Source organism: Melospiza melodia, chromosome 27 (assembly GCF_035770615.1).
Source record: "Melospiza melodia melodia isolate bMelMel2 chromosome 27, bMelMel2.pri, whole genome shotgun sequence".
NCBI lineage: Eukaryota > Metazoa > Chordata > Aves > Passeriformes > Passerellidae > Melospiza > Melospiza melodia.
The window spans coordinates 10,153,298-10,176,213 of NC_086220.1; the positions used below are offsets into that span (position 1 = coordinate 10,153,298).

A 22,916-nucleotide genomic window follows, 5' to 3' on the forward strand; every position below is an offset into this window, starting at 1 on the left:
GAGCCCCACGATCCCCGGGCAGGGAGCAGGAGCTGCCGGGCTGCTCTGCATCCCTCTGCCTGCTGCGGTGCAATTCCTGCATTCCGACCACTGCCCGGACCTGCCTGGGAAAACGCTGGCATTTCAGGCAGCTGCAATCGCACCAGTGTGGAGGAACAGAAAGAAATTTGCCAGAAAAGCAAAAAGCTCTTAGAGACAGCCAGTTTTTCTCATTTCCAGGGCCCCTGCTTTGTATCTTTGTACCACGCTAAAGAAAAATGTTCCTGGGATCAAAACAAGGCGATCCATCATCTCTTCCTCCATAGAGGCAAACAAAGCACAAGAGGTGAAGAAATGAGATGGTGAATGGGGATCTGGGGATTAGAAATCAGGATGTGGAGTTCAGTTCTGCCCTGACACTGAAAACCTGACTCAGTTTCCCTGTGAGGAAAACAACAAGCTCTGGATCTGTTTGGTCAATATTAAAAGTACAGAGAGCGTTGCTGCAAGCTCTAATTAATTGACTGTCTTAGCAAATTAGACGAGTCTGTAAATTGTAGCAGATATTTGGAACTCTGCCTTGCAAGGAAGGTCATGTGCCTGTGAGCTTTTTTGCATTTCCTTGTATGTGTAAAAGCAGCATCACACAAAGCAGGCGGGGATGAGCTGCCCATGGATTCAGAAAAAAGAAAAGATGCAGTGAGCCACGGGAGCACTGGGTTACTGTGTGCTCACGGGGAGAATCACTCGGCCAGCTTTTGGAACAGTCAGTCAGAATTGGATCTGGTGGTGATGATACTGATCAGTCTCCATCTGCTTTGGGGAGGTCCTGGTTTGGGCTGGGATAGAGTTAATTTTCTTCTTAAGTGGCTTGACAAATGTTGTCAGCTTCTCTGCAAAGGAAAAATGTTACACAGCCAGCCAGCTGCAGAGGCAAAAATATCTACAACTGTATTTGAGGAGGATTTGATGGTTTTAAGACCAAACTAACGCATTTTGAACTTTCAGCGAATGCAGCACTGACAAAGCATCCAGCTGATCCCAAGTCTCTGTTTACCACAGCAGCAGCTCTTCCCAGCCTGCAAGTGTCTCAGAAAAATGCCAGCCTATATGTTTTAATCACTGTATTTAGCCATGACAGCCACCCAAACAGCAGATTTTTCTTCTTGCACCCTGCTTCCAGGATCAAGGATGCTTTTTATAGCTGTTCTTTCACTGGAAATAAATCCTGGGGGACACCACTACATCATTTTTCCTACCCTGACATCCTGCCCTGAACTTAGCAGCAATCTCCCGTGGCACATTTCACCTTCTGTTAATCCAGCTGGGATTCAGCATTACCTGGAGCAGGAATGGAGGCAAGGTCAGGCTGAGAACTTCTGCCTTCTCCTGGAGTGCATTGGGGTTTGGAAAATGTGAGTAGAAGAAAACCTTTTCCTATGTGAGAACCTGACAGGTGAGAATAGCCAGGAATTCTGAACACCATCTTTAAGGTGGGCGTGTTCTTTATCCCCGTTTTTTAGGGAATTCCAGGAGCCCTGCAGGAGGTGATGAGCAGTGATTCATGGCACATCCCAAACCGGGAATCCAGATTTCCTGGAGCAGTTTCCTGAGTTCAGCAGTGATCTGAGCCGTGTCACCACGTCTGTCCTCACCTCTCCTGGTGCAGATTGTGCACACAGGGAAACAGCTGGGCACTCCCACAGTTAAAACCTTTCCAAGGCACAGAAGAGCAGGACTCAGTGTCATGGACTTGTGAGTAAGTTTCAGGTTTTTGTGGTGCTGCAGAGCCACAGAATGGCTTGGGATGGAAGAGATTTGTAAAGACCATCTTGTCCTGCCATGGGCAGGGACATCTCTCACTGGCTCAGCCACAGCTCTCCCTGGCAGAGGCTCCCCAGTTCCCAGAGCAAGTATTTCCTAGTGATCACTTCCCGAGGTTTCAGCCTTCCAGTGAAAATCATCTGGGCTGTCCCAGCCATGGTGTGGCCACAGGCCCAGGGCAGTGCCTGTTCCCTGTGCTGGCACTGCTGAGACCCTCAAACGGTGGGGTCAGAGACAGTGAGGGACTGGGGGTGTCCAGGGAGAAGAACAGAGCTGGGAAGGGGCTGGAACACCAGGAGAGGATGAGGGAGCTGGGAAGGGGCTCAGCCTGGAGAAAAGGAGGATCAGGGAGCCCTTGTGGCTCTGCACAGCTCCTGCCAGGAGGGGACAGCCGGGGGTGTCGGGCTGTGCTCCAGGGAACAGGGACAGGAGCAGAGGGAACGGCCTCAGGGGAGGTTTAGGCTGGATATTGGGAAATATTTCTTCACCAAAAGAGTGGTCAGGCATTGAAACACGCTGCCAGGTTGAGTCACCATCCTGGAGGGATTTAGAAGCCGTGCGGATGTGGCACTTGGATTGGCGGCGGCCTTGTGCCGGCGCTGGGGGCACGGCTGCGCTCGATGCTCTCGGGGGAAGCCTTTCCAGCCCGAGCGATTCCGCCGCTGCCCGCCCCGCTCCGCTGCCGCGGCCGCCGCACGCCGGGCTGGGTTTGCCGGATGCTCCGGGCGGCGGAGCCCCGCGGCCCCTCCCCGGAGCCTGCCGCCCGCCCCGCGCCCCGCCCCGGCCCGGCCCGGAGCCGGTGGGTGCCCAGCCCGGCGGCGCTCGGAGCCAGCCCGGCGCGGGCACCCGCCGGCAGCGATGCCGCTCGCCCAGCTGGCCGAGCCCTGGCCCGACATGGAGCTGGTGCATCTGGACACGGAGGTGAGCGGGCAGGCGGGGGGGCTCCGGGGCGGGGGGCGCCGCCGAACAAAGGAGCGCCCGGCGGGACCCCGCGGAGCGGAGCCGCCCGGCCCGAGCCGCGCCCGCGCCGGGGGAACGCGGACACCGGAGACCCGCGCTGCCGGTACCGCTCCGGGGCTGCCGCGGGGCTGCTGCGGGGCCGCTCCGGTACCGCTCTGGCACCGCTCCGGTACCGCTCCGGTACCGCTCTGGCACCGCTCCGGTACCGCTCCGGCACCGCTCCGGTACCGCTCCGGCACCGCTCCGGTACCGCTCTGGCACCGCTCTGGCACCGCTCTGGCACCGCTCCGGTACCGCTCTGGCACCGCTCCGGTACCGCTCCGGTACCGCTCTGGCACCGCTCCGGTACCGCTCCGGCACCGCTCCGGTACCGCTCCGGCACCGCTCCGGTACCGCTCCGGTACCGCTCTGGCACCGCTCCGGCACCGCTCCGGTACCGCTCTGGCACCGCTCCGGTACCGCTCCGGCACCGCTCCGGAGCCGCTCTGGGGTTCGCTGTGCGTGCCCGGGGCTGCGGACGGGGCTCCGGGGGCACCGGGGGCCGCCGGGCTCGCTGCTGCCCCTGCGGGCTGCGATCGTTCGGGCAGTGCTGGCGGCGCTCACAAAGCTCCCGGGCACGGAGGAAAGCGGACCCGGCTGAAGGCCCAGAGAATAAAGATCTCAATTTTGGGGGTTTCTCCCTCACCCTCCCAGTGCCGTCTTCTCGCAAAGGCCTGCGCCGCCAACTCCAACCACGCTCCGGTGTCACTTTGCTGGACGTCGGCTCTTCCCTCCCTCTTGGCTCTTTTCCTCCTTATTGAGACCCCCAAGGCAGATGTGCAGGAGGGAGCTCATGCCCTGTGCACATCTGCAGGCTGGCACAGCCATTTCCGAAGGAAGGGACAGCCTGCAGCAGTTGTCACCCACGGCAGAGCAGCCGGCTGGGCACTGTGCTCTGGCACTCTTCAGTTAAACATCTTCTCACTCAAACTGGAACCAGCAGCTCTCCTGGAGAAACCAGAGGGGAGGTGGGGATTTGGTCCCAGGTGTTTCACAGACCGTGGTGATTTCTTGTTCTGTCAGGATTTGGTGCTGGCACACTCTGTTATCATACCTGGGGATGTCTCCGTGGTTAATTGGTCAGATTTGCTCATTCCTGTTTAAAATTGCCTCTTCAGAGGTCTGTGTTTGAGCAGAGGCAGCATTTCCCCCTTGCTGCAGGGCACCAGGGAGACACTGGCCATTTGAGGTGAGGTTTCCTAATTTCCATCAGCCAGGTATGGCACAGCTTCTCCTGGAGCCCCGCACGAGATGGGGAGGCTCTACCTGGGCCAAACACCTGGCACAAAGGTGCAGTGGGTGCAGAGCCTCTGCTCTGAAGCATAACTGGAGCATGAGGAGGAGTTTGTGCTCCAGGCTGAGAGAGGAGGGAAGTCCTGCGGCGATTCCCAAATCACGTCATGTGCCCAGGGCCAGGCCGGAGGTCATTGCTGGGAGACAGGGCTTTTTATTTGTGGTTTCCCCTTCCTAAGAAGGGACATGCCTGAAAAGCCAGAAAATGCTGCTCGATTCATAATGGGAGGAAAGGAATTCCGGTGCCCAGGGCAGGGGAAGCCACGGGCAAGGCTGCAGTCAGTGCTTGGCGCCGGTGTCCCGGTGTCCCTGTGCTGGTGTCCCGGTGCCAGCGCTGTGTCAGCACCACAGGATTGCTTCCAGAGGAAAGGCTGGGGGTCCAGGCTGCTGTCAGCCAGCTCCTGGCAGCATCAGGCACTGATTTCCTCATGGCGTGTGGGTTACTCCTAAACTGAAACTGGAGGGAGCCTCTGGCTCTCCCCTTCTGCCTCTCACCTTGGCTGCAGCTCCGGGTCAGGGTCAGGCACCATGTGCAGGTGGGATTTCAGCAGATCAGATTTTTTGCATCTCAGGATGTCAAATGGGACTTAGCATTTTGCCTCCCTTTGATTTAAAATGAAAAGTACACACTCTCAATTACAGCAAGGAGAATAATACAGGTGTTCTTCACCTCCACGCCTGGGTCAGACGTTAGAGAGCTCCCTGAGACCCAGCAGCAAAGCGGGAATGGAGCTTGGGAGGAGTTTTGCACTTTGAGGTGAAAATCGCCAAGGGCAGGGGCCCAAGGGGGAAGTTTTCACCCCTCCTGGGAGAGGTGGCACCACTGAGAAAGCAAGGAGACGTTTCTGGAACACCGGTTACGTAAATTGCCCTGGGATCGCTGCCATCCAGGTTAGAAACCGGCTTCCTCCGACCTTTGCTTTCTGAGTCATGGAGCAGAGGTGCTGTCACCGTGCTGGTGGAGGCATCAGTCCTATTGTTGAGGGATTTGGGGTTTTTCCACTGTCTTCCGGGAGAACTGGCCCTGTGGTGCCCCTGTTCCTGGCCCACTGGAGCTCAGCCATGCCAGGGAAACGCGTGGGAGTGGGTGGCAATGGAAGCTTGAACTCCCTCTGTCCTGCAGTCTGGGCTTTATAATCATTGCTCCTGCTTGTTTTACCCTTGCCATTCTCTCTTCTGCTTACATTATTCCAAATATTGCTTATGTAGTAGAAAAACATGCCTGGGGCAGAGCACAAACACTGGAGAATGGAGCAGAGTGACACAGAAATCCTTCCCTGGGAGGGTGGGCATGCCCTGGCACAGGCAGTGCCCAAGGCCAGGTTGGATGGGGCTGGGAGCAGCCTGGGATATTGGAAAGTGTCCCTGCCATGGCAGGGGGAATGAGGTGGGCTTTAAGGTCCTTTCTATCCCAAACCATCCTGTGTTTCTTTGATTCCATGACTTCATCCCCATAGCGAAGGATCTGTCACCAGGGCTCCGCTTTGCTTCAAATTCTTCTTTCATTACACAAACCTACAACAATGCAACTGACGTGGGATTACGCCAAACTCCACCACTTCAAGCTAATTATTTTTGCCTGTATATATTTATCACTCTTTATTGAGCAGGAGCTGCTCATGAATAACTCTTTTCTCAAGCATGGTAGCTTGAGTTGTACAAACTACGATTGAGAGACAAGGGAGACAGCTGAGTGGCTGTCGTCTCTGATATGCCTTGTGCAGAGACTCCTCTGTTTGGGTTACCAGAGTTCCTTTGGAGATCTCTATTCTTGTAGAATTGTTTCCTTTCTCTGAACTGCAAGAGGCAAGATCCATAAATTCCACTTAATGGCAATAATTTAAACATGCCTTGTTCTTGTGTCAAACTAGCAGGAGCTCTGAGGTGAAGGATTTCTTCCTCTGCTCCTTCCTTGAGTGTTTCATGGCTCATCAGAGTTGGGTGAAAGAGCATCTCTGGGTACCTGGTGCTTATGAGGGGTTTTGGGGCCCCTCAAAAGTGGCTGTTCAAGCAGGAGAAGCAGCAGGCTGCTTTTGCAGGCAGAGCTGTCCATAACCTGGGATGCCTTGAGCTGGTGGTGTGACCACAGAGCAGGACTGGGCCCCGTCCCCACGGCCCTGCCAGGATGCACCTCGTCCTGGTTTCACATTAGAGCACACTGGCCTGCTCTGGAAATTGCTCCCTGTGCTGCGGATTATGCGGAATTAAAAGGATTTAAAGCGCAAGATGTCCTAAGATAAATATCTCCCAAGTTCAGCCAGGCTGGCAGTTGCGTAACTGAGCACACTTGTTTTCCAGGATACTTCTCTGTGTGCTATTAAGGAAACTGGCCCGGGGTGTGCTCAGGAGGGGTTTGTGTCAGCTCTGGGGCAGCTGGAGGGGTGCAGAGGTGCCCTGGCTGCCGGGCTGCTGCTCCACGTGCCCATCAGATTAGAGCTCTAATCCCCTTTTCCGCTCACCCCCGAGCAGGGCAGTGCAAGGACAGCCTGCGGGCTCCGGTGAGGCTGCCTCATCAGCAGCCCAGGCCCTGCTCTGACACAGCCTGGTGAGCTGCTCACTGCCCCGGGCACCCCAGGGAGGAGCTGCTCTCCTCCCTCTGCCGCAGACGTTGCCTGGCTGCTGCAGGAGGGAGACCTTGGGAGTTCTCTCGGAGCGGGACATTTGGGAGGCTCCTCTGCAGCCCCAGAGTGCTGTGGGAGGGCAGCTGCACCTGCTCCCCCCGGTGTGTGGTGTGCAGGGGCAGGGCAGAAATAAAGCATTTTAAAGAGGCAAATGTCAACCCAAGAAACCCACAAACTATTTCAGCCCTGCTCGTGGCGTGCTGAGTGGCCGTATTTCATCTCGGGAGGTGATGAGTCTGGAGCTGTTTCCATCTGGAACATATATACAAATGGCCCTGCAATTCCATATGAGGGAATAAGGACTGCTTTTCCTCTGGGGTGGAAGGAGAGCACTTGGCTCTAAACACTGCAATTCTCTGCTCCCACATCTGACTTGTGTCAGCCTGAGAAAGGACCATTTCATGAGGAGTTTCGTCCCTCTGAGAGCAGGGAGCTGCATGCCCAGGATACTCCCTGGCATGGACACTGCTCTCTTTCTTTCTTTCCCCATCCCTTCCATCCCAGGTAGGATGGGTTTCTGTCAGCAACAGAAGGACAAGTTTTCCTGTGCAGGGAGCTGATAAAACTCAGCCCTCGAAATTCTGGTGTCTCCCAGGTCACCCTTGAAGCTGAGGGGTTGGACACTCCCTGCACCCACTCACCCCTCTCCTGACATGTGCCATGTGGATCTGCTCTCCACACCAAGAGCCTGGCACTGTTTCCCCCTGTCCAACACAGAAATTCTGCTTCTTGAGCTGTTTGAGAGAAAACCAGCCCTCCCCGAGCTGTGGTTTGGATTAGCAGCCAGTTATGAGCTGTGGATGGGTGACAGCTGAGCCAGTAAACATCAGCCTCTTTCCAAGTGTGGTTATCTCGGTGTCGTGGCTCCCCCTGCGTTGTGGGGGCTGTTCATAAACACAAATTCTTACTTCACTGCTCAGCTATTCCCCGTGCTAATGGCACCAAGGGCTCCGTGTAAACAGCAGGGCAGCATTCCTCTGGGAGAACTCCTGCACGGGCTGCTGGGGCCTGCTTTCAGTCCTTGGCTGAAACTACCTTGGAACTTAAAGTTAAGCTGGGGCTAAGGTGAGTTGTGGAGCTGGGGCTGGGTCCATACAGATGTAAATAAATGTTGCAGTATAGTGGAGACCTGAGGAAGAAGTCAGGTTGATAATCTCAATGGATCCTTGCTGCTCTGGGGAAGGAGTTGGCTTTGTTTCTGTCAGTTCGTGAAAGGCTCTAGAACCCAGCCATTCCCCGGAGGGTCTGAACCCACTGGCACTGCAACTCTTCACTTGGCCCATAACTTCTGGAAAGGAAGGGATAAACTGCCCCTGTTCTTTGAGGAGGAGAGGAATGCCATGACTTTTGGAGCCTGAGACTGCAGTGCAAACAGATGTCAAAGCAAAGTCTTCTTGCCCTTGTTTTTCTCCACAGTCTGCAGAAAACCTCCTGTACGTGCTTATCCTGCTCTGGGTATCTGTGTCTCAGTGAAATCCACCCACTTTGCTCGCCCGGCTTCCCCCGGCGGTGCCGGTGCCTCTGAACCCGATCCCGGTTCAGCCCGGGCTGGCCGGTGCCGGTGCGGGAGCCTCTGAACCTGATCCGGGTTCAGCCCGGGCTGACCGGGGCCGGTGCCGGTGCCGGTGCCAGTGCCCCTGAACCTCATCCCGGTTCAGCCCGGGCTGACCCGAGCCGGTGCCTCTCGGGTGGCTCGGGTCACTGCTGTGACTTTGTGCGGGCAGCACCTGGAGCCAGCGGGGCGGGGCACATTCCCTGCAGCTATCAGCTGCAGTGGGGTAGTAAATAACCGATATACCCTCCAGTGAAAGCTGATGGCACAATGGCACAATGGCACAAGGGCTGGGCTTCGGCTGGGCTGCTGCCAGCAGTCCCGGAGCAGCAGGGTGGGATGCGGCAGCTCTGCAGCTCTCTGGGGTGGGGATCTGCACCGACCACGCCGGGGATCCTCCCTGGTGCTGTTTGTTTGCCCCACGAGCAACACTGGGTGGATAAGGAGCCCCAATTTAATTGGGGGGAAGCGTGGAGAAACTCTCTGGGCAAGAGACTTTCTGTTAAACAAGTTAAAAGTTTGTTTGTCCCAAAGCCACCAGCTTTTGTGAGGGACAGGAGGAACAATCCCCTGCCCAGCATGTGCTAACAGCGGGTTCTCTTGCTTTGCAGAACGGGCAGCCGGCTCCAGAAGAAAGTGGGAATCCTCCATCCCAGGTAAAAAATGCCCCAGGTGACTTCTGCAGGTCCCTCTGAGCGTGGGGGGTGTGAGCTGACTCGGGAGCAGGATGGGGATGGTTATTTTTAAAGCCTGTAAAGCTGCTGCTCTGTAGATCTGCAAGAGTGCACGTGGGAGTGCAAGGGACTGGAGACAGGGAAGAGGGAAGATAAACCTCTGTCTTCCTGTCCCTTTGGTCATCCAAACATGCCTGGAAGGTTTTCCAGAGGGACACCGCGGTCCAGCACTGGGAGCTGGAGTGGGCTGTGGCTGAGGGTGAGAAGTGAGGAGCCCTGGGGTGTTTCAGTGCCGTGTTTATGCCTTTCTCTGTGCTGTGATCTTGCCAGCTGGGATGAGAGGTACAAGAGTATTTGATGGTTTTGGCACAGCTGCCCTTGCTGAGTGTCTGGTATCTGTTTATTCTCTTGCCTCGGTGGGGCTGGGAGAAGCTCCAGCTCTGCCAAGCTGCCCTCTGCATCCTCAGCAGCATCAGCTGGGAATGACAGAAAGACCTGGGCTGCTGTCTCCCGTGTTTTGGGCAGGGATCTGAACCTGCTACTCCTTCTGGAGACACCTAAAGCTCACCCTGCTCCCCACATGAGCAGCGTGGTGTGGAAGGAGTTGATCTGTGTGCTGAGAGCCCTCCCCAAGTGCAGGACCAGCACAATGCCGTCCCGTGGGTGTCTCCTGATTGTGCCCATTCCTGTGTCCTGCACTCACTGCAGAGCAGAAGAGCCATGTCAGTACCGTGAAATCATAATCCCTTCAGCATTTCCTTTTCTGACCCAGCCATGCTCTGACCGTGGAGAATGACACAACACTTTGGGTTTGCCCTGGGCAGCCTTCCCAAGTGGGCTCTCAGGAGCTCTGTGCCCTCAGCCAGGGCCCTGTGGCAGCTTCTCTCTGAATCATCGGCCCTGCCGAAGGCTCTGGGGGCTTGCTGCCTTGTTTTTCCAGCTGGTTACGTTGTATTTTTAGTAAAAGATATTTAAACCTAAACCCCAGTTGTCTACATTTCAGCCATTTTTTTTCCCTGGGATGTTTGTGGATTTCTAGCAGTGCCAGGGCATCTCCCCTACCTGTTCTGCCTCTGTTCCACTCTGGAGCTGGCCTGGCACTTCTTCAGTGGCTTGCAGAGAAATCTTTGGGTCAGATGAATTCAGGTCAATGGAACTTGCCCTTCCCTCCCCTGAGACCAGTTGGTTTACAACTCTTCACTGTGCCTGCATTTCTGGCATGAGGAAAAAGGAATCTTGTGTCTTCTGGTTGGATTCCAGCTGGGTTTTTAAGGTTTGAGACTTTGCCTCTTTCATCTTCAAACACTTGGCTAAACTGCCCTTCCCTAAATGCTGCTGACGGATGTTGCTTTAAAAATCGTTTAGGATTTTTTCCTCTTTGAAGGACATCACCGAGAGAAACCCTGGCTGATTCAATCTGTAGGTGCCATTCCACAGAAAGATCATGAGACAGAAGCCAAAAGGCACTTGAGGTTCCCTTTGCTGCTCTGTGGGTCACAAACATGCAGTCCAAGCTGGAGCAGAGCAGAGGGCAAGTTCTCCAACATCCCAGAGCAGGGAAGCCTCAGGAGCCCTGTGCTGCCTTAGGTGTCCTGCTTTCCACTTTCCTGAGGCCCTGTGGCCAAAATGCCTGTGAGCAGTGTCTGACAATCCCATTTTGGGTAACTTTTGAGCACCCAAAGCTCTGCTGCATGCTCCTGAAATAACCTCGGTGGCGTTTTCCAAGTTTGTACAAGGTATGTTTGCTACCAGCACAAATGAAATCCCTCCTGTAAACACATACCTTCAGCCTGAGGGTAAGCTCTGCCCTGAGATGCTGCAGATGGGGGAGCAGGCTGCACCCAGAATATCTGTGTGTTTCGGTTCTTTCTGTGGGTAGACATCAGCAGCAGCTCCTGGCTCTGGCTTTACGCAGTGGCCGTCACCATCCGAGGTGACTATTCTCACATTGAAGGTAGCTCAGGCTCCCTCCCACACCCTTCTGTGCTGTGTGTGGAGAGCTGCACACGCAGGGGGGGAGAGGCACCTTTTTCCAGGTTTGTGCTATCCCTTTGCAGCTCACTCTGTGATCTCTGCTAAAAATAACCTGAAGCGGCGACAGCGGCGATTGCTCCGCGCCCACGCTGCAGCCCTGTCCCTCCCGGCCCTGCCAGCAGGACGCTGCCAAAGCACAGCCCTCGTGTGCCTGGGCCACAACCAAAGGCTCTTGGAAAGGGAGGAAATCCAAGAGTTCCTCAAAAGAGTCAGGAAGCTCGCAGTTGGTGCTGTGAGATTGACGGAGTGTGAGCCTCCGTGGCCATCTCAGCTGAAACTCCAGTGGTCACTGCAGAGGTACGGAGGGCATGGTTTGGGCCAGGCTGGCCCTGTTCTGGTACTTTCTTGCTGCTTTTGTAGCTCCAGCTCAGCTTCCCAGCAAGGACAGCTGGTGCTTTTCACCAGCTCTGGTGTTTTCTACCTTTCAAAAACAGTTGTGGTACACAAGTCCCTGCAGGCCCCATTCCTCAGTGTTTGCCTGGGGAATGTCTGCAAGATCCCTGTGCTGGTTGGGGCTGGGGAAGAGTCAGTGCTCACAGTGGATGGGATGAGGCAGTGTTTTGAATTTGCACTGAAAACAGGGTTAATCATGGCCACATCCCTAACACCAGGCTGCTGATGCAGTGCAGGATGGGTACAAGGATGGATTTTTTTCTCATCCTCTTTGGTGGTAGTGATTAAAAGCCTCTCTGGGTACAGAACACCATTCTCTCCTGTGTTCTCCAAATTTTAATTGTCAGGTTGGGTGAAACTGGTCCTTGTTCAACTGGGGAACAGCCGAATTCAGTGGGAAAATGGAAGCTCTCATAACTGGGGTTTTTCAGCCTGCTCTGCAGCCAGCTTGGCTGAGGGGTGAGCCTGTGCTCCCTGAAGGTGCCAAGCATGAGGAATTGTACATGGAACTACAACACCCAATTAGTGAAATCACTTCATCATGAAAAGCAGAGGAGTGGAACTGCAGTGCTGAGCGTGCCCACACTCTCTCTGGGGAACGGGCTGAGGGTGCTGATCAGCTTGTTCAGGGGTGATAATCACAGAGCACAGGAGAGCTGGGGAAGGAAGGGCTGAGCTCTCCCAGCTCTGCACCATAAAAAGGACCTTTGAGACTGGATGAGGGCAGTGCTCTGCCACACCAGGCATCAGGCAGGAGGTGCTCCAGGCTGAGCCTGGCTGGGGCAGTGCAGCACAGGGAGAGATGAGGTTTTTCCTCAGGTCTGTGTAGCTCCTGTTGGTTTATCCTGACCTAAAGCTTGCAGACAGGTCCTACCCTGGGCAGAGACACCTTCCACCATCCCAGGTTGCTCCAAGCCCTGTCCAGCCTGGCCTGTGAGGGTCCAGGTGAGGGAGGGCTCTGGTGCCCTGAGCTCCAGACCCACATCCAGCGCTGTGATCCTGGTCAGTGCTGGACACCATTAATCTCAGCCTCTTAACGTGAAGGGTTTCAAAACAAACAAGTGAGTGCTCTGCTCTGTGTGTTTGCACAGCTGCTGCTGGTTCCTCCAGGACCTGGAAATCCGTGGAGCTGTGGGAACGGGCAGGTACCTCAGCAAATCCCTTCTCAGCCCACTGCCCCTCTCCTGGGGCTCCCAGCCAGCAGTGTTCTGGCCAGACTGGCCCTGTGGCTGGGCAGGACGTGGGAGCAGAACATCCAGAACATCTCCAGTGTGCTGTGGTGCTGCCTGGAAATTTCCCTGACGCTGCAGGGACTGGGCAGCAGCTGTGGCCACTCTCAATATTTGGCTTTTCCAGCCTGTCCCTGGTAAAGCTCTGAGCTCAAACTGGCTGCTCTGCCTTGTCAGCTGAAGGAATTGAGTGGGTTTGTTGCTCCAGCAGTGCCTGACAGCTGCCTGGCCTGTTCCTGGCAGAGCCTTTGCTCTGTGTCCTTGGCAGGGCTGGGCTATGGCGAGCAGCAGCTTCTGAGCTCTTAGAAAACACAAATAAAAGCCTGTTTGAGGAGCAGAGTCTCTGATGAGCTGCAGACTCTAACGGATAATTGAAGAGGGGTCAGCTTACAGGACTTGCACACGAGGAATGCAGCAGAGTCTGCTCCAGCAGCCCTCCCACATGGTCCCTGACCCTTCCAAACCACTCCGGTTTCTTCTCTGCCATTTCCATCCCCCTGGTGAGTTTGTAGAAGCTGCCTCATGTTCTGTCTGCAGAAAGCCTCTTGTACTGAAGGAAAATAAATCCCTGAAAATCTGTTACTGTGTGTTGTACTTGGAGGGGACAGTGGTGAGGGCTGGCACTGGAGAGGACCCTGAAGAAGCCATTAATATTTGATTTTTGAAGGACCAGAGTTTGGGTTCGGGTCACTGGGTCATCCACCCCAGCAGCTGGGAGCGTGGAGTGCCCTTGGCTGGGTTTGTGGGCCCCTGGCTGGCCAGGATGCTGACTGGGATTCTCCCTGCACACACAGGCAGATCTGCCTGAAGCTCCTGTGCCTTCCCCAGTCCCAGCTTTATTTGGAAGTGCAGCCTGGCTTGGGCACAAGCAGTGAATTCCTTGTCTAGCTCCAGGTGAAGCTGCAAAAGCTGTCTTCCCTCTGGCTGCACTGTGCTGCCTGCCAGGGCTGCCACGGGGTGGGGACGGTCCAGGGAGGGGAGTCCCAGCTATCGAAGAATTCCTGCCTTGCCTGGAGCCCTTTTCCTTCTCCCTTAGGAAATCCCCTGTGTGTGCCTGGGGCAGCCTCCCAGCAGCGGGAGCAGAGGATTGCAGCAGCTCCTGCTGATCTCATTGCAGCTCTGAGGCAGGAAGGATTTCCCAACTGCAGCTGAAATCCAGGTCCTTCCCTTGCCAGTCCTGGAGAGCACGGCTGGGAAACCTCACCCCTTTGGAAAAGGAGGAAAGGAGGGGGTTTAACCCTCTTTGTGCTTGAAGGCTCAGGGTGGGCAGAGCTGCTCTGGGAACGCCGAGGGGGCTGAGGACACTCTGTGCCCCTGAGATGAGGCTGAACTGATCCCCTCGCTGTCAGAGAGATGAATTTCACTGGACGTAAAAGGCTGGCCTGGATATGGATTGGGAATGTGCTGGCTCTGCACCAGCACTGGGGTCAGTGGTCATCTTTGGGGTCCAGGAGGGGACCCCTGGGGCCTCCACAGGGACAGAGTGAGGAGAAAAAAGCTCATTAAAATAGCATCTGAGGGGAACAGGGCAAAACATGGTATTCCCAGTGTGGGGGTGGCTGCAGTCCCTGTGGTGTAATGTTTGGGAAGGGGATGGATGTGATCTCTGTGTTTGGGAAGGGGATGGATGTGATCTCCCATGATTAGGAAGGGGATGGATGTGATCTCTGTGTTTGGGAAGGGGATGGATGTGATCTCCCATGTTTGGGAAGGGGATGGATGTGATCTCTCATGTTTGGGAAGGGGATGGATGTGATTTCCCATGTTTGGGAAGGGGATGGATGTGATTTCCCATGTTGGGAAGGGGATGGATGTGATCTCCCATGTTTGGGAAGGGGATGGATGTGATCTCTGTGTTTGGGAAGGGGATGGATGTGATCTCCCATGTTTGGGAAGGGGATGGATGTGATCTCCCAAGTTGGGAAGGGGATGGATGTGATCTCCCATGTTTGGGAAGGGGATGGATGTGATCTCCCGTGTTTGGGAAGGGGATGGATGTGATCCCCATGTTTGGGATGGATGTGATGTCCATGTTATGGTCCTGTCCCTGGCACACGGAGTAGCTGAGCCGTGGAGGGGGTGGCTGCTGGCTGCATCCATGGTTTTATAGACATTAAATGATAAATTAGAGCTTTGCTCCAGCAGACACTCAACCTGTGCACTCTCACTGGGGTGTTGGTAACACACAGCTCTGGGTGTGTTTTGGACAGGGTTTGTTTTGCTTTTAACCCTGCTGCAGTTCACAGCCACCCCCAAAAGGTGACAATCCCTTTCTCTGAGCACATGTGACCTTCCCAGAGGGCAGGAGAGGGCTGGGTTCTCCCTGCCTGCACAGACCAACCCCAGCAGGTACCAGGCAGAGGCTTCTCCAGGTGCTGAGACACTTTTTGTGAGCCTTGCAAGGGGAGGGCAGCCTGTGTGCTGTGGGAGGAGTGTGGAATTCCAGCACTCCTGCAATACAGAATAGTTTCCACATCCCACGATTACTCCAAGGGCAGCAAACAAGTCTTGGTTCTTGTTGTGAAACCAATGTTGTATTTTATAATTCAGCTAGAAAGAGTTTTCAGCTTTTCTACTGAAAGTAGCAGAACTGCCCATGCCCTGATGGAAGGTGGTGTTTACTGCTGGTTCCTCAGAGTGGGATTCTGCATTTGGAACAGCCTGGGATGGGGTCTCCTGGTTTTCCCACCTTCAAAGCCCGAGCTGGTTGGAATTTGCTGAGCAGAGCTTCTCTCCCTGCTGGGAGGTGTGTGCAGGGCTGCAGGAATGGGAGGCTGCATCCTCTGCTTTTTTTCACCAGAGGCTGATTTGCTCTGTAGAAGCCACAGAACTGAGTAATCCCTTATCTCCCGGCTGATAAAGGTGTTCTCCTCTCCAGTGTCACGTTTCACTGGGTGCAAAGTCCTGCTGGCTCCCCCCTCACAGCCCTGACACTGCAGCAGCACCGGAGCCACTGGGGAGTCTCCGTGGAGTTTGGGAACATCTTTTGCCTGAGCTTGTATCTTTAGCCCAAACAGCTCATCGTCAGCTGATCCTGGCCAGTTGCAGCTTGTGGTGCGTGGAAAGGGTGGGGAAATTGTATTTTTTTTTTTTTTTTTTTTTAAAGAAACTTTCAGGATCTGCTGCCAGCATAGCCCTAGATAGAGCCAGGAGCCGGAGGAGCCTGGGAGTGTGAGGGGGTGCCTGGGCTGGAGCCTCTCTGCTCTCCATCTCAAAACCAACCTGAGCCCTCTGACATAAACAAGATATTTTGGTTTCCCTGTGAAACGAGTTGGTTAAAAACTGAGCAGATCAAAAATGATGTTGTGAAGCACAAGGACAGGGGCTCAGCTGTGTGAGCCACCATCTGCCTCCTCCCTTCTTCAGCCTCAGGCTTTCCTTGAGAAAACCCTTCATCCCTTAACAATCTCCAGGATCCCTCTGTTTCAGGGGTGCTGAATCTTCCCAGGGGGGTGTTTATGACGTGTGTGCTTATGAAATGGCCTTTGGGCTCCCCCCATCCCGTGTCAAATGAGAAACGCATTTGGACGCTGAAGATGCTCCGAGTGCCACCTGCTGGAATGTGCTCGAGGGGTGCCAGTGTGGCACTGCCTGTCCGTGGCAGTGTTCCCTTTTTAGGGGTTTGCCTGTAACCCCTGTTGTGGGGAGCCAGGATCACTGGAGGAGCAGCAGAGTCCTTCCCAGGAGTCACCAGGTTGATTTTACACCGTTTGGTTGCCTCTGTGAGTGGGGAGGAATTGCCCCCAGGAGGATGGCAGCGTTTCCAGGAGTCAGGCTTTTGTTTAAGCCATGTGTGGGGAGGCTCCTGATGTTTTCCACGCCAGGATGGAGCTGGTCATTCCCTTCTTCAGCTGCCTTGGCTGTGTAAGGGTTTGGGCACAAAGGCTTTGATGTTTTGAGGATTTCTGGACACCGCGTTACCCCCACTGGGCAGAGGCCTGACTGTGTCCTCTGGGTTTCTCCTCCCTCTGCCATTTTTGGTTGGTTTTGTTTTTCAGGAGACCAGTAACAGTCCTTGGGGATGGTGTGAAACGTGCAGCCCTGCTCCCTCTCAGTAATCTCCTCCTGCAAACCTCCTGCCAGGAACCTGCCCCTGTCCTTATTCCCTCCTTGGGAATTTCCACTCCCGAGGTCCCCGGCGCTCCTGGGCTGTGTTTGTAGCAGTGACTTTGTGCAGGACTTCCACCTTCAAAGCCACCCTGCGGTGTCCCTTCCTCCTCGGGCCCCAGTGTCCCTGAGGCTTTTGTCTGTCAGCAAATGCCCTTGTTGAGAGTGAGTTAAAGGCTAAGGAGGCCTCTCTGTCCCTGCAGATCCTCTAGGATTGCTCCCTTTTCTTTTAAGAGAGTCCATGGCCCCAAAGCACAGGTACCCCCAGCTGAACGCTTCCCTTCCCAGCCTGGGCCGTGCTCTGCTCCGTGCCCTGCAGGATTTCTCAGGCTGGGGGCTCCCAGGAGCACTGAAGAGGATCCACCACAGAAATACAATCAAAAGTACCAGGTTCTGGCCAATTCTTTAGTTGCAAATGAGGCCAAGGGCCAGCCCTGCCCAAAAAAGGCCTTTGCAGAAGGGCAGGCAGTGAGTGGGGAGGTTTCTTTACTTTATTTGTTCCCCTTTTTGAGAACCACCACTTGAAAAAAGTTCCAGACAGAGCAGCCTTTACTCTCCACAAGCTCCAGCCTCGCTTCCTCTGCAGAGCTGCAGCCCCTGGTGCTTCCCACTGATCCCAGCTCCCTCCTGAGCAGGAGCTGCTGCTCCACGGGGAAGTTGTTGCTCCATGCAAGGAAAATGGGGAGCCACATGTGCACTCCCAGTTCCCTCAGGAGACCGGCTGCTTTCAGCCACGGGCTTTACCAGCCTCATTGTAAAACACTTCTTCCCTATATCTAATCTAAATCTCACCTCCTTCAGCACAAACCACCACTCCTTGCCCTATCCCAACAGGACCTGCTAAAAACTCTGTCCCCAGCTTTCCTCTAGGCCCTGGCAGGGGCTCTGAGCTCTCTCTGGAGCCTTCTCTTCCCCATATGAGCTCTCCCAGCCTGGCTGCAGAGCAGAGGGGCTCCAGTCCCTGGAACATCTTCATGGCCTTCTCCAGCAGGTCCACCTTGCTCCTGTGCTGATCCAGAAGCTGCTGCTGCCTCCTGGCCCTTTCCCTGGAGAGCTGCAATTCCACTGATCCTACAGGGAGAGCATCCCTGCTGCATCACCATTTGTGCTGCCCAGAGCAGGAGTAGAGAAATTTTGAGGAAGAAAACTACTGAGGCTCTCAGTTGCTCGTTGCTGCCTTGTGCAGTGCCTGAAATTGTTGTTTCTGAGCCTGTTTTCGTGTGTGTGACAGGGGGACTGCACTGATCCTCCTGAAAAGCCCGCTGAGATTTGCTGATGGCTCTTTCCATGCCTAAGCACCCGTAAAGCCACCCAGTGTTCTCGTTTGGCTGCTGCATTGTGCAGCCATGGCCACACAAAGCCATTTCCCCATACGAAACCGCCGTTTCCTTTCAGTAAAACTCCCAAAATACATCCCAGTGACACAACCACGGCACCGGGGCTCTCACGCCGCTCCGGGCGCCGCTGGGGCTGCCAGCTCAGGAACCAGCTGGGGAAGGATGGGAGGATAACAGCCCAAAGCTTTGGAGATGCTGAGGCTCCTCTTCCGCAGCAAGCCAAGGATCCAGGAGGCAAGTGTCTGATAAAATACCTGCTCTGCCTGCCGTGCTGGGCTCTGTCTCTTCTGCAGGACACAAGGAGTCAGGGAATTCCTGATCCTACAGAGCCAGACCTTATCCCGGTTTCATTAAGCACTCTTTTGGAAATGGCATTTTGGAGGGTATGACTGCTTTCTAAGAAGTGTCTTTCCTAGGTGCTGCCAGATTTTGGGAGTGTTTTGGGACCAGAGCATGTGTTGAAGCAACAGAAATTAAAACAGCTTCTGGTTAGTTGTTGATGAATAGGAAGTGAAATGCCAAGAGCAGAATCTGTTTCGAGCTTTTGCAGGGTGGTTTTTTTTTCCTTGCATTTAGATGTGACGGTCTCAACCGGCAAAGTGACAAAACGCGAGCAAAAACAAACCTGTCTCTTGGCTTCTGGCTTGTAAAATCCTCCCTCAAAAAAAGGGGGAAAGTAGAAAACAGGACTTGTTTTGGAACTTGGGAAAACCCCCTGTTCACCCGTGCCCAGCCCCTGCTGTGGGTGACTCAGCCGCCTGTGCCCTGCGAAGGCGGCACAGAGAGGTTCAGAGCTTGTCTCCTCCTCTGACTGGGGAGACTTCCTGGGCTTTTATTTTCCAGGAGAAGCCAGTCTCTTTTCCCAGCAGTGCAGGGATCTGTGGGAAATGCCTGTGGAGGCTGTGGGTGGCAGCAGGTGCTCCCCCAGGAGCAGGGAGGGCTGGACCTGCAGAGATCCGTGGGATCTGTGGGATTTGTGGGAATCCAGCACTCCCACCCCATCGCAGGCAGGGGCTGGGGCTGCTCTGAAGGAGCCAGGATGGAGCTGCTTTCCTGGTGGGTGGGAGGGATCCTGGAGTGGGATCTGCTGAGGGTCTTGTGATGACTTTTCGCTCAGGAAGGGTTCAGCTGTGGCTTTGGCAGATTTGTCACCCTGCTGCTCCTGAGCAGTGGGACAGTGACTCTCTCCTGCTGCTCCCCCTGTGAGGGCACAGCAGTGCAGAGGAGGAAGGGGAAGAGGGGACTGCAGGGGCCCCTCGATCTGATTTGGTCCTTCTGGAGCTGAAAATCAGTTAATTCCTAGCTCTAATCTCACTGTTCTCATGCAGCTCCTCCCTTCCTCAGGGCTTGCTTTTCCTTCTCTTCTCCCTCTCAGTAGCTCCTGTCCCACCTCCAGGTCACCCTGAGTTTATCAAATCAAATCAATATAAATTTATTTACTGGGACCAACTGCTCTCCTGGAGCTACCTCATGGCTCAGAATCACATCCCAAGGAGCAATGGCTCCCCCAGTGAGACACCCCAGTGGCTGTGAACAGCTCACCTGGTCTTGCTGGACAAGTTCTTTGGGAAAACCTTAGCAGACAATCACAGCCCCTCTGTGCTGACATTTGTTTATTGTCCCACAGGCAAAGTCTGACATCACTTGGATAGAGAAAGACCTGGTGGACTCTGCAGACAAGGTAGGAGAGCTGCAGTGGGCACCTCACTGAGACTCATCCGTTTCATTTGCATTCTGTCCCACACACGAGGTGTGAGCAGAGCTCACAGGGACCTCTCTGAAAACCAAACCAAAGCCTTTCCTGCCCTGCCTGCCGCCCCTGCCAGCCCCTCTCAGCTCTGTGAGACTGCTATTGCTCACTTGCTCACATGACATCCTGGACTTGATTTCATCGTCCTCCTCCTCCTTCCTCCCCACACCAACCCCCTTTCCGTGCTGCCATTTGTGTCTCCTGTGGCTTTCTGATCTTGTCAGTGAGCCAGAACGGGCACTTTTGGTTGCGTGGATGTACAAGGGAGATTTTCTTGTCTTTCTGAGGCTCCTCTCCCACACTGGTAACACAACATGAAAAATTGTCCTGGTCACAACGAGATTTATCAGCTCCTGCCAGGCCCAGGCCCAGGAGTTTGCTGCTCCCCCACGCTGAGAACGTGGAGCTGCTGAGGAATGAATGGGTGCTTCTCTTGGGCAGCACAGGGTGGACAGGGTTCCCCCTCCCGGGGCTGTGTCAGAAGGCAGGAGGCGTTGTGTGAACCAGGCTCCTGCTGTGCTCAGCAGCTGCAGGTGCTTTTCCATGCTCTGGCACCTGCCCCAGCCCTTGGAGCTCAGCAGGCAGCATGCTGGGGCTGGGCCCAGCTGCCTCTCTGCTGCTCAGTCATTTGTTTCTTTCGTTATCAGTTCTCAAAGAGCACGTGGTGGGGGCACAGGGGGCAAGACAGTCATAATTTGTCTCACTGGTTCCATCCTCTGCACTCTCGGGAGAAATTCAGAAATCAGTGCTGACACGGGGATATTTCCTTTTGTGTGGGTGTCTTTTGACTCATTTCAAGGGGCCTCTTTCTTACCAGCACCCTCTGGGGTCTTGCTGCAGGAAACATCTGTCTGTCCTGATGGAAAGGTCAAAGGTGAACAGGTTTGGAGGGGGAAGGAGGCCAAACGAGCCCTCTAAGTACCTCTGTTCTGTCCTGCCCGTAATCTGAGCCATGGTGGGATGAGAAAGAAGAAATGCCCTTAAAAACACCTCATGGACCTTCAGGGTGGCTCTCAGATAAATAACTCCAGACTCCACAGCAAGGAGTCTTGTGCAGCATAAGGCAAGACAGGGACTGAATGCCAATCCAAACATTCCTGAAGGAATCCCTTCGTGGGTGCCCCCTCATCCCTGTGCCAGTGGGAGAGCAGAGATGTGCAGCTCTCCAAGGTGTCATCACACTTCTGGTTGGGTTCTTGCGAGTTTTTCTCTTCTGTTTTAGAGAGGAAAGTGGCTTCTCACGATTTCCCCTGTTGTGGAAATACCCAAAGCTCCCAGCCTGACGTGAACTTCAGGCAGCATTAGATGGAAATCACTCTTAGGAGACTCTGTGTGGTTTCTATCAGTGTCTTGTCTGAGCCAGGGAGCCCAAATGCCAGCGAGGAGCTGTGAGATTATTATTTTTTTAAAAGAAAACCTGAAAAAAAAAAAGCCCTAACCACAAGTGTTGTTGCTGGGGAGGGGGAGCATGAACCTCCCTCTGTGTGACCGAGTCTGGTCCCACTGCACATCCGCCGCCGGTGCAGCCACCTGCAGTTCCTGCTCCTGCAGCTCCTGCAGCTCCTGCAGCTCCTGCTGCTGCGGCAGAGCCCCCAGCCCCGCTCTGGGGCCGCAGCTCCCGGGGCCAGACAATGTTGATCGGGATGGGACAATGGAGAGGGACCCCAAATTTCCCCGTTTGTGGGCGCTCCTGATGCTCTGGCTGCACAGGAAGCAGCGAGCCAAGCCCTGCAGCCTGCAGCTGCCTGCCCCCAGCCAGCTCTCCAGCCCGGTCAGTACCACTGCCACCTCCTGCTGCCTCTCCTGCTGCCACTGCTGCTGCCACTGCTGCTGCCTCTCCTGCTGCCTCTCCTGCTGCCACTGCTGCTGCCACTGCTGCTGCCTCTCCTGCTGCCATCTCCTGCTGCCACTGCTGCTGCCACTGCTGCTGCCACTGCTGCTGCCACTGCTGCTGCCTCTCCTGCTGCCTCTGCTGCTGCCATCTCCTGCTGCCTCTCCTGCTGCCACTCCTACTGCCTCTCCTGCTGCCTCTCCTGCTGCCTCTCCTGCTGCCATCTCCTGCTGCCTCTCCTGCTGCCACTCCTACTGCCTCTCCTGCTGCCTCTCCTGCTGCCTCTCCTGCTGCCTCTCCTGCTGCCATCTCCTGCTGCCTCTCCTGCTGCCACTCCTACTGCCTCTCCTGCTGCTACCTACCTGCCTCTTCCCTCTGCTTCCTTTCCTGATGCTTCCCATGGATGTTCAGGGCACTCTGCCTTCTGGGATAGTTTGTTGTGGTGACTCTGGAAGAAACTGGCCTCGGTGGCACAGGGGTGGTTTTGTGCTGGAGATTTGTGTGTGCTGCCAGCCAGGCTGTAGGAGCGTGTCACAAGAGTCCTGAGTGTTGAATTCCAAGCTGGTGGATGAGTCCATGAGGGAAAATCCTCCCTTGTGTCAGCAAGATACCAAATGGCTTGTCAAAGTGGTAGGAGGATCACAGGATGGTCTGGGCTGGAGGGGACTTTAAAGCCCCTCCAGTGTCACCCCTGCCATGGCAGGGGCGCGTCCCACTGTCCCAGGTGCTCCCAGCCCTGTCCAGCCCGGCCTTGGGCACTGCCAGGGATCCAGGGACAGCCACAGCTGCTCTGGGCACCTTTGCCAGGGACCCTCACAGGGAAGAATTTCTTCCGTAATGGGTCTCTCCCTGCTGTGGGCTGTCTCCCTGCAGAGCTGAGCTGGCAGGAGGAGCTGAGCTTGGCCGGCTCCTGTTGCAGCTCTGGAGGTGGGAAGCTGTTCCTCACAGCAGCTGCCTGCAGGGACTAAGCCTCCAGATGGACCCAGAAGTGCAAAGTGGCTGGTTTAAGCTGGGAGATCATCGGGAACATGAAAATGTGTTGTTTAAGGGATTATGGGATCTTTCTTGCCTGTGATCACCGAGCCCAGGGAAAGGCAGGATAACACCAGGGAGCTCCTGTGCCCCTGCCCCGAGTGCCTGAGCTGCACAGGAGAGACCAGAGCTCCCTCCATGGAAACAAAGCCACTTCCTAAACTGAGAAAAACCCAGCCTGAGAGTGGGGAGGGAGCTCAGTGCAGGTGGGCAACCACATCCGTGGGCAACCACATCCATGGCCACGGAGGGTGGGAGTGG

The 22,916-nt window shown here is 55.1% G+C and overlaps 1 protein-coding gene and 2 long non-coding RNA genes across 5 annotated transcripts in view; all 3 read left to right on the forward strand.

Annotated features, from left to right (window-relative positions):
- Positions 1–217: 217 nt before the first annotated feature.
- LOC134430073 (uncharacterized) lies at positions 218–1,732 on the forward strand. Its single transcript, XR_010030724.1, has 3 exons — positions 218–325; positions 1,163–1,394; positions 1,503–1,732. It is a non-coding gene; the product is annotated as an uncharacterized LOC134430073 (long non-coding RNA).
- An 897-nt stretch (positions 1,733–2,629) lies between these two features.
- The window catches only part of RPS6KA1 (ribosomal protein S6 kinase A1), a 32,885-nt gene continuing 12,598 nt past the window's right edge, over positions 2,630–22,916 (forward strand). For 2 of the 3 annotated variants that reach the window (XM_063177644.1, XM_063177645.1), the window contains exons 1-3: positions 2,630–2,724; positions 8,880–8,924; positions 19,670–19,723. In XM_063177644.1, the coding sequence (XP_063033714.1) occupies positions 2,662–2,724; positions 8,880–8,924; positions 19,670–19,723 (162 nt within the window). In that variant the 5' untranslated portion in view covers positions 2,630–2,661. The remainder of the gene's footprint in view (positions 2,725–8,879; positions 8,925–19,669; positions 19,724–22,916) is intronic. The other variant, XM_063177646.1, reaches the window with a different exon arrangement.
- On the forward strand, positions 8,932–13,177 carry LOC134430110 (uncharacterized). The gene is made up of 2 exons (XR_010030737.1): positions 8,932–11,273; positions 12,461–13,177. It is a non-coding gene; the product is annotated as an uncharacterized LOC134430110 (long non-coding RNA).